Source organism: Somniosus microcephalus, chromosome 33, assembly GCF_052327205.1.
Source record: "Somniosus microcephalus isolate GS21.2 chromosome 33, FLI_Smic_1.0, whole genome shotgun sequence".
Classification (NCBI taxonomy): Eukaryota; Metazoa; Chordata; class Chondrichthyes; order Squaliformes; family Somniosidae; genus Somniosus; species Somniosus microcephalus.
The window spans coordinates 37,099,905-37,110,591 of NC_141019.1; the positions used below are offsets into that span (position 1 = coordinate 37,099,905).

The 10,687-nt window shown below is 53.8% G+C and overlaps 1 protein-coding gene across 1 annotated transcript in view; it reads right to left on the reverse strand.

The window, feature by feature from the left end:
* The window catches only part of LOC147097177 (transcription factor Sp1-like), a 42,764-nt gene that overhangs the window by 15,336 nt on the left and 16,741 nt on the right, over positions 1 to 10,687 (reverse strand). Inside the window, exon 5 of the mRNA XM_085972542.1 lies at positions 248 to 562. Coding sequence (XP_085828668.1) covers positions 248 to 562 — 315 coding nt within the window. The remainder of the gene's footprint in view (positions 1 to 247; positions 563 to 10,687) is intronic.

Consider the following 10,687-nt stretch of genomic DNA (forward strand, 5'->3'; position numbering starts at 1 on the left):
GTGCGTTCGCCCTCGGTGCCCCTCAACCAACATCACTTAAAAAAAAAAAACAACAGCTTACCAGAGTGCTGTTTGCGGGAGCTTGCTGTGCGCAAATTGCCTGCCGCGTTTGTTACATTACAACAGTGACCGCACTACAAAAAGCGCATCACTGAGCTGGTGAAACGGCACGGTGGAAATTCTTCATTTTATTCACACCCCACCCTCCGCCATCTCAGCCGCCCACAACCACCCACCGCCAGCTTACCCGTGTGTGTCCGTTTATGCCGCTGGAGCTCGTCGGAGCGGGTGAACCGCTTTCCGCAGAAGAGCCAATTGCAGACGAACGGCCTCTCGCCGGTGTGCCACCTCAGGTGAGCCCGCAGGTGCGATGTCTTCCCGTAGACTTTGCCACAGCCCAGGATGTGACAGATGTGCTGCTTCTTTTTCCCGGGGTCTCCGGAGCTTCTGCGGGGAGGGAGGGGGCGAGCGGTTTGAAAGAAAAATTGAGAAGGACGTCCGATTAAAGAAACGCTCTCCCGTCTTCCGTACAGTTCAGTTCGCCCCCGCTGTCCTACACTGGCTCTCGGTCCGGCAATGCATCAATTAAAAATAATTGTCGTCCGTGAATCCAAATCCCTTCGTGGCCTCCTTGCAACCCCCTCCCTATCTCTGTAACCTCCTCCAGCCCCCTACGACCCTCCCTATCTCTGTAACCTCCTCCAGCCCCCTACAACCCTCCCTATCTCTGTAACCTCCTCCAGCCCCCTACGACCCTCCCTATCTCTGTAACCTCCTCCAGCCTCTACAACCCTCCCTATCTCTGTAACCTCCTCCAGCCCCTACAACCCTCCCTATCTCTCTAACCTCCTCCAGCCTCTACAACCCTCCCTATCTCTGTAACCTCCTCCAGCCTCTGCAACCCTCCCTATCTCTGTAACCTCCTCCAGCCCCCTACAACCCTCCCTATCTCTGTAACCTCCTCCAGCCCCCTACAACCCTCCCTATCTCTGTAACCTCCTCCAGCCCCTACAACCCTCCCTATCACTGTAACCTCCTCCAGCCCCCTACAACCCTCCCTATCTCTGTAACCTCCTCCAGCCCCCTACAACCCTCCCTATCTCTGTAACCTCCTCCAGCCCCCTACAACCCTCCCTATCTCTGTAACCTCCTCCAGCCCCCTACAACCCTCCCTATCTCTGTAACCTCCTCCAGCCCCCTACAACCCTCCCTATCTCTGTAACCTCCTCCAGCCCCTACAACCCACCCTATCTCTGTAACCTCCTCCAGCCCTCTACAACCCTCCCTATCTCTGTAACCTCCTCCAGCCCCTACAACCCTCCCTATCTCTGTAACCTCCTCCAGCCCCTACAACCCTCCCTATCTCTGTAACCTCCTCCAGCCCCCTACAACCCTCCCTATCTCTGTAACCTCCTCCAGCCCCCGACAACCCTCCCTATCTCTGTAACCTCCTCCAGCCTCCTACAACCCTCCCTATCTCTGTAACCTCCTCCAGCCCCTACAGCCCTCCCTATCTCTAACCTCCTCCAGCCCCATACAACCCTCCCTATCTCTGTAACCTCCTCCAGCCCCTACAGCCCTCCCTATCTCTGTAACCTCCTCCAGCCCTCTACAACCCTCACTATCTCTGTAACCTCCTCCAGCCCCTACAACCCTCCCTATCTCTGTAACCTCCTCCAGCCCCTCCAGCCCTCCCTATCTCTGTAAACTCCTCCAGCCCTCTACAACCCTCACTATCTCTGTAACCTCCCCCAGCCCCTACAACCCTCCCTATCTCTAACCTCCTCCAGCCCCATACAACCCTCCCTATCTCTAACCTCCTCCAGCCCCATACAACCCTCCCTGTCTCTGTAACCTCCTCCAGCCCCCTACAACCCTCCCTATCTCTGTAACCTCCTCCGGCCCCCAACAACCCTCCCTATCTCTGTAACCTCCTCCAGCCCCCTACAACCCTCCCTATCTCTGTAACCTCCTCCAGCCTCGACAACCCTCCCTATCTCTGTAACCTCCTCCAGCCTCTGCAACCCTCCCTATCTCTGTAACCTCCTCCAGCCCCCTACAACCCTCCCTATCTCTGTAACCTCCTCCAGCCCCCTACAACCCTCCCTATCTCTGTAACCTCCTCCAGCCCCTACACAACTCCCTATCACTGTAACCTCCTCCAGCCCCCTACAACACTCCCTATCTCTGTAACCTCCTCCAGCCCCCTACAACCCTCCCTATCTCTGTAACCTCCTCCAGCCCCCTACAACCCTCCCTATCTCTGTAACCTCCTCCAGCCCCCTACAACCCTCCCTATCTCTGTAACCTCCTCCAGCCCCCTACAACCCTCCCTATCTCTGTAACCTCCTCCAGCCCCCTACAACCCTCCCTATCTCTGTAACCTCCTCCAGCCCCTACAACCCTCCCCATCTCTGTAACCTCCTCCAGCCCCTACAACCCTCCCTATCTCTGTAACCTCCTCCAGCCCTCTACAACCCTCACTATCTCTGTAACCTCCTCCAGCCCCTACAACCCTCCCTATCTCTAACCTCCTCCAGCCCCATACAACCCTCCCTATCTCTAACCTCCTCCAGCCCCATACAACCCTCCCTGTCTCTGTAACCTCCTCCAGCCCGCTACAACCCTCCCTATCTCTGTAACCTCCTCCGGCCCCCAACAACCCTCCCTATCTCTGTAACCTCCTCCAGCCCCCTACAACCCTCCCTATCTCTGTAACCTCCTCCAGCCTCTACAACCCTCCCTATCTCTGTAACCTCCTCCAGCCTCTGCAACCCTCCCTATCTCTGTAACCTCCTCCAGCCCCCTACAACCCTCCCCATCTCTGTAACCTCCTCCAGCCCCCTACAACCCTCACTATCTCTGTAACCTCCTCCAGCCCCTACAACCCTCCCTATCACTGTAACCTCCTCCAGCCCCCTACAACCCTCCCTATCTCTGTAACCTCCTCCAGCCCCCTACAACCCTCCCTATCTCTGTAACCTCCTCCAGCCCCCTACAACCCTCCCTATCTCTGTAACCTCCTCCAGCCCCCTACAACCCTACCTATCTCTGTAACCTCCTCCAGCCCCCTACAACCCTCCCTATCTCTGTAACCTCCTCCAGCCCCCTACAACCCTCCCTATCTCTGTAACCTCCTCCAGCCCCTACAACCCTCCCCATCTCTGTAACCTCCTCCAGCCCCTACAACCCTCCCTATCTCTGTAACCTCCTCCAGCCCCTACAACCCACCCTATCTCTGGAACCTCCTCCAGCCCCCTACAACCCTCCCTATCTCTGTAACCTCCTCCAGCCCCTACAACCCTCCCTATCTCTGTAACCTCCTCCAGCCCCCTACAACCCTCCCTATCTCTGTAACCTCCTCCAGCCCCCCACAACCCTCCCTATCTCTGTAACCTCCTCCAGCCCCCTACAACCCTCCCTATCTCTGTAACCTCCTCCAGCCCCCTACAACCCTCCCTATCTCTGTAACCTCCTCCAGCCCCCTACAACCCTCCCTATCTCTGTAACCTCCTCCAGCCCCCTACAACCCTCCCTATCTCTGTAACCTCCTCCAGCCCCCTACAACCCTCCCTATCTCTGTAACCTCCTCCAGCCCCTACAACCCTCCCCATCTCTGTAACCTCCTCCAGCCCCTACAACCCTCCCTATCTCTGTAACCTCCTCCAGCCCCTACAACCCACCCTATCTCTGTAACCTCCTCCAGCCCTCTACAACCCTCCCTATCTCTGTAACCTCCTCCAGCCCCTACAACCCTCCCTATCTCTGTAACCTCCTCCAGCCCCCTACAACCCTCCCTATCTCTGTAACCTCCTCCAGCCCCCTACAACCCTCCCTATCTCTGTAACCTCCTCCAGCCTCCTACAACCCTCCCTATCTCTGTAACCTCCTCCAGCCCCTACAGCCCTCCCTATCTCTAACCTCCTCCAGCCCCATACAACCCTCCCTATCTCTGTAACCTCCTCCAGCCCCTACAGCCCTCCCTATCTCTGTAACCTCCTCCAGCCCTCTACAACCCTCACTATCTCTGTAACCTCCTCCAGCCCCTACAACCCTCCCTATCTCTGTAACCTCCTCCAGCCCCTCCAGCCCTCCCTATCTCTGTAACCTCCTCCAGCCCTCTACAACCCTCACTATCTCTGTAACCTCCTCCAGCCCCTACAACCCTCCCTATCTCTAACCTCCTCCAGCCCCATACAACCCTCCCTATCTCTAACCTCCTCCAGCCCCATACAACCCTCCGTCTCTGTAACCTCCTCCAGCCCCCTACAACCCTCCCTATCTCTGTAACCTCCTCCGGCCCCCAACAACCCTCCCTATCTCTGTAACCTCCTCCAGCACCCTACAACCCTCCCTATCTCTGTAACCTCCTCCAGCCCCTACAACCCTCCCTATCTCTGTAACCTCCTCCAGCCCCGACAACCCTCCCTATCTCTGTAACCTCCTCCAGCCCCCTACAACCCTCCCTATCTCTGTAACCTCCTCCAGCCTCCTGCAACCCTCCCTATCTCTGTAACCTCCTCCAGCCCCTACAACCCTCCCTATCTCTAACCTCCTCCAGCCCCTACAACCCTCCCTATCTCTGTAACCTCCTCCAGCCCCCAACAACCCTCCCTATCTCTGTAACCTCCTCCATCCCCTACAACCCTCCCTATCTCTGTAACTTCCTCCAGCCCCGACAACCCTCCCTATCTCTGTAACTTCCTCCAGCCCCCTACAACCCTCCCTATCTCTGTAACCTCCTCCAGCCCCTATAACCCTCCCGATCTCTAACCTCCTCCAGCCCCTACAACCCTCCCTATCTCTGTAACTTCCTCCAGCCCCTACAACCCTCCCTATCTCTGTAACCTCCTCCAGCCCCTATAACCCTCCCTATTTCTAACCTCCTCCAGCCCCTACAACCCTCCCTATCTCTGTAACCTCCTCCAGCCTCTACAACCCTCCCCATCTCTGTAACCTCCTCCAGCCCCCTACAACCCTCCCTATCTCTGTAACCTCCTCCAGCCCCTACAACCCTCCCTATCTCTGTAACCTCCTCCAGCCCCCAACAACCCTCCCCATCTCTGTAACCTCCTCCAGCCCCTACAACCCTCCCTATCAAATTCAAATTGCTTTATTGGCATGATAAGGTACATCTTATATTGCCAAAGCATCATAATACATTTATGGTTCAACACATAAACGCAGTTCTATTCATACAGTGTATAAACAGGTATATCCCCGATGTGTATAAATATACAATCGCATTATTTATATATACTCTTTTCTTAGTTTACTGGTTGTCCCTCTGTTCATGGCAAGCTGTAACATAGTGTGCCGCCAGTGTTACACAGCTTCTCTCCTCCCCCAGTAGGTATGGGAGTTTTTGGTTGTCATTCAGATTTCTGAATTCAGGGCATATTTGTGAGAATTTTTGGTAGAAATTCTCCCTGATATTTTCCACAGGCTGTGAGGAAGTGCATCTCTGTAACCTCCTCCAGCCCCCTACAACCCCTCCCTATCTCTGTAACCTCCTCCAGCCCCCTACAACCCTCCCTATCTCTGTATCCTCCTCCAGCCCCCTACAACCCTCCCCATCTCTGTAACCTCCTCCAGCCCCCTACAACCCTCCCTATCTCTGCAACCTCCTCCAGCCCCCGACAACCCTCCCTATCTCTGTAACCTCCTCCAGCCCCCTACAACCCTCCCTATCTCTGTAACCTCCTCCAGCCCCCTACAACCCTCCCTATCTCTGTAACCTCCTCCAGCCCCATACAACCCTCCCTATCTCTAACCTCCTCCAGCCCCATACAACCCTCCCTATCTCTGTAACCTCCTCCAGCCCCCTACAACCCTATCTCTAACCTCCTCCAGCCCCCTACAACCCTCCCTATCTCTAACCTCCTCGAGCCCCTATAACCCTCCCTATCTCTGTAACCTCCTCGAGCCCCTATAACCCTCCCTATCTCTAACCTCCTCCAGCCCCCTACAACCCTCCCTATCTCTGTAACCTCCTCCAGCCCCTACAACCCTCCCTATCTCTGTAACCTCCTCCAGCCCCTACAACCCTCCTTATCTCTGTAACATCCTCCAGCCCCTACAACCCTCCCAATCTCTGTAACCTCCTCCAGCCCCCTACAACCCTCCCTATCTCTGTAACCTCCTCCAGCCCCTACAACCCTCCCTATCTCTGTAACCTCCTCCAGCCCGCTACAACACTCCCTATCTCTGTAACCTCCTCCAGCCCCTACAACCCTCCCTATCTCTGTAACCTCCTCCAGCCCGCTACAACACTCCCTATCTCCGAGATCTCTGCAATCCTCCAATTATGCCTTCTTGAGCATCCTCCTCGATTTCCATCGCTCCACCATTGGCGGCCGTGCCTTCAGCTGCCTGGGACCTAACCTCTGGAATTCTCTCCGCCTCTCTCTCTCCTCTTTTAAGATGCTCCTTAAAACTGCCCTCATTGACCAAACTTTTGGTCACCTGCCCTAATATCTCATGAGGCTCGGTGTCAAATTTAGTTTGATTTACGCTGCTGTGAAGCGCCACACATTCGGGATAGAATTGAGAAGCAGAGAAGTTATGTTAAAGTTCTAAAACCTTGGTTAGACCACACTTGGAGCACTGTGCACAGTGCTGGTCTCCATATACCTTGCTTAGACCACACCTGGAGCAACGTGCACAGTTCTGGTCTCCATATACCTTGGTTAGACCACACTTGGAGCACTGTGCACAGTTCTGGTCTCCATATACCTTGGTTAGACCACACTTGGAGCACCGTGCACAGTTCTGGTCTCCGTATACCTTGGTTAGACCACACTGGGAGCACCGTGCACAGTTCTGGTCTCCGTATACCTTGGTTAGACCACACTTGGAGCACTGCGCACAGTTCTGGTCTCCGTATACCTTGGTTAGACCACACTGGGAGCACCGTGCACAGTTCTGGTCTCCGTATACCTTGGTTAGACCACACTGGGAGCACCGTGCACAGTTCTAGTCTCCATATACCTTGATATGAATTGAAGCCCATGGGATTAAAGAGACAGTGGCAACGTGGGTACGAAATTGGCTGAGAGACAGAAAGCAGGAAGCAGTGGGGAACGGTTGTTTATCAGACAGGTGGTGTTGATCCCCAGGGGTCAGTACCATCACAACTGCCGTTTCTGATATATATATATTAATAACTTGAACTTGGGGCCTGCAGGGCACCGTTTCAAACTTTGCAGATGACACAAAACTCGGAAATGTAGTAAACAGTGAACATAAGAAATAGGAGCAGGAGTCGGCCATTCGGCCCCTCGAGCCTGCTCCGCCATGCAATAAGATCACGGCTGATCATCGACCTCATCTCCACCTTCCCGTCCGATCCCCATATCCCTTGATTCCCTTAATATTCAAAAATCTCTCGATCTCAGCCTTGAATATACTCAACGACTGAGCCTCCACAGCCCTCTGGGGCAGAGAATTCCAAAGATTCACCGCCCTCTGAGTGAAGAAATTCCTCCTCATCTCAGTCCTAAATGGCCGACCCCTTATCCCGAGACTGTGACCCCTGGTTCTAGACTCTCCAGCCAGGGGGGAAAACAGCCTCTCAGCATCAAGCCCTGTGACAATTTTGTATGTTTCAATGAGATCCCCTCTCATTCTTCTAAACTCCAGCGAGTACAAGCCCAATCGACCCAATCTCTCTTCATACGTCCTTCCTGCCATCACAGGTATCAGTCTGGTGAATCTTCGCTGCACTCCCTCCATGGCAAGAACATCCTTCCTCAGGTAAGGCGACCAAAACTGCACACAATACTCCAGGTGTGGTCTCACCAAGGCCCTGTACAACTGCAGCAAGACATCCTTGTTCCTGTACTCGAACCCTCTCGCTACGAAGGCCAACATACCATTTGCCTGCTTAACCGCCTGCTGCACCTGCATGCTTACCTTCAGCGACTGGTGCACAAGGACACCCAGGTCTCGTTGCACTTCCCCTTCTCCCAATCTATTGCCATTCAGATAATAATCTGCCTTCCTGTTTTTGCCAAAGTGGATAACCTCGCATTTATCCACATTTATACTGCATCTGCCCAATCACTCAACCTGTCCAAATCATACTGGAGTTTCATGACATCCTCCTCACAGCACACGCGCCCACCCAGCTTTGTGTCGTCTGCAAACTTAGAGATATTACATCTAGTTCCCTTGTCTAGATCATTAATATATATTGTGAATAGCTGGGGTCCTAGCACCCGCCCGATCCCCATATCCCTCGATTCCCCTAGAGTCCAAAAATCGCTCGATCTCAGCCTTGAATATACCCAATGACTGAGCCTCTACAGCCCTCTGGGGCAGAGAATTCCAAAGATTCACCGCCCTCTGAGTGAAGAAATTCCTCCTCATCTCAGTCCTAAATGGCCGACCCCTTATCCTGAGACTGTGACCCCTGGTTCTAGACTCTCCAGCCAGGGGGAAACAGCCTCTCAACATCTACCCTGTCAATCCCCCTCAGAATCTTGTATGTTTCAATGAGATCACCTCTCATTCTTCTAAACTCCAGAGAGTACAGGCCCAGGCTACTCAATCTCTCCCCATAGGACAATCCTTATTGAGAGGACAATCCTTATTGAGAGGGTGCAGGGAAGATTTACCAGAATGGTTCCGGGGATAGGGGGATCTTAGCTACAAGGACAGGTTGGAGAAGCTGGATTTGTTTTCATTAGAGCAAAGGAGGTCGAGGGGTGATTTGAGGTGTACAAGATCATGACGGGTTTGGATAGGCTAGATGGGGAAAGGCTGTTCCCACTAGTTGATGGTGCAAGCACTAGGGGACACAGATTTAAGGTTTTAGGCAAGAGATACAGGGGGGATGTGAGGAAAACTTTATTACGCAGCGAGTGGTGAGGACCTGGAACTCGCTGTCGACGGAAGTGGTGGAAGCGGAGACACTCAATGTTTTCAAGGGGAGACTAGATAAGGCACTTGAGGGAAATAAACTTGCAGGGCTACGGGGAGAGAGTGGGGGAATGGGACTCACTGGATTGCTCCAGAGAGCCGGGCCGAATGGCCTCCTTCTGTACCATTATGACTCGATGACAATCCCCCCCCACCCGATCCCAGGAACCAGTCTGGTGAACCTTCGTTGCACTCCCTCAATGGCAAGTATATCCTCCCTTGGGTAAGGAGGCCAAAACTGTACACAATACTCCAGGTGGGGTCTCACCAGGGCCCTATATAATTGCAGTAAGACGTCTTTACTCAAATCCTCTTGCAATAAAGGCCAACATGCCATTTGCCTTCCTAACTGCTTGCTGTACCTGCAGGTTAACTTTCAGTGATTCGTGTACAAGGACACCCAGGTCCCTCTGAAGACCAACATTTCCCATTCTCTCAGCATTTAAACACGAGGCATCAAGTTCCACATTCTTACCGCTCTCTGGGCTGTGAGATTCCTCCTGAATTTACTGTTGGATCTGTTTCTGATTATCTTATATCGCTAACAGGTCGCCTGAGGAAGAGTGTGTTTGAAGACCAGGACCTCAAACCCGGCACCAAGCTCATGGTCGACAGAGCAGCAGTGATACCCGCCTTGCTGTATGCCTCAGAGACATGGACCATGTACAGCAGGCACCTCGAAGCACTGGAGAGGTACCACCAACGCTGCCTCCGCAAGATCCTGCAAATCCATTGGCAGGATAGGCGCACCGTCGGTGTTCTCGCTCAGGCCAACATCCCCAGCATCGAAGCTTTGACCACGCTCGATCAGCTCCGATGGATGGGTCACATTGTCCGCATGCCCGATACGAGACTCCCAAAACAAACGCACTACTTGGAGCTCCGGCACGGCAAGAGAGCCCCAGGTGGGCAGAGGAAACGCTTCAAGGACACCCTTGAACAAGTGCAACATCCCCCACCGACACCTGGGAATCCCTGGCCCAAGACCAGGGAACAAAGTGGAGGAGAAGCATCCGGGAAGGCGCCGAACACCTTGAGTCTCTTCGCCGGGAGCAAGTGGAAGCCAAGCGCAGGCAGCGGAAGGAGCGCACGTCAACCCAAGCACAGATGGACCATGTATGCAACGGCAGTGAGGAAGATTACGATGAGGAGCTTCACTGGAACAGTGTCGGAGGCCGAGGATAGAGAGATCAGCAACCCTGGTGGGTTGACTCCCTCCCCAGCCCAGTACTGCATGGGCCGATTCGATTCGGAGGCGGAGGATTCGAATTGCAAGCTCTGTACGCTTCAGCTGCTGGCCGTTGAAGATCTGCTGTTTGTTGCGCCTTCCGTTCGCCACCCCCAACACGATTCTCTCCTTGGCAACCCTTCCGTTCCCTTATAAAATTAACGCTCTGCTTGATGCGTTATGCAAATTTCTGTGCAAGTAAAGTCATGGGTGAAGTTTGCAGCCCACACAACCAGCTTTAGAAACGTAGAAGATAGGAGCAGGAGTCGGCCATTCGGCCCCTCGAGCCTGCTCTGCCATTCAATGAGATCATGGCTGATCATCCAAATTCAGTACCCTGTCCCTGCTTTCTCCCCATATCCCTTGATCCCTTTAGCCTTAAGAAATATATCCAACTCCATCTTGAAAATATTTAACTAGCTGAAGTGCCTGGCGGTGCCGAGGCTTTTTCGAGGGATTGTTGTTGTTGGAAGAGAGCGCGTGCGGCTGGGGGGGGGAAAAGAGAGCGCAGCGCGGCTGGGGGGGGGGGAAGAGAGC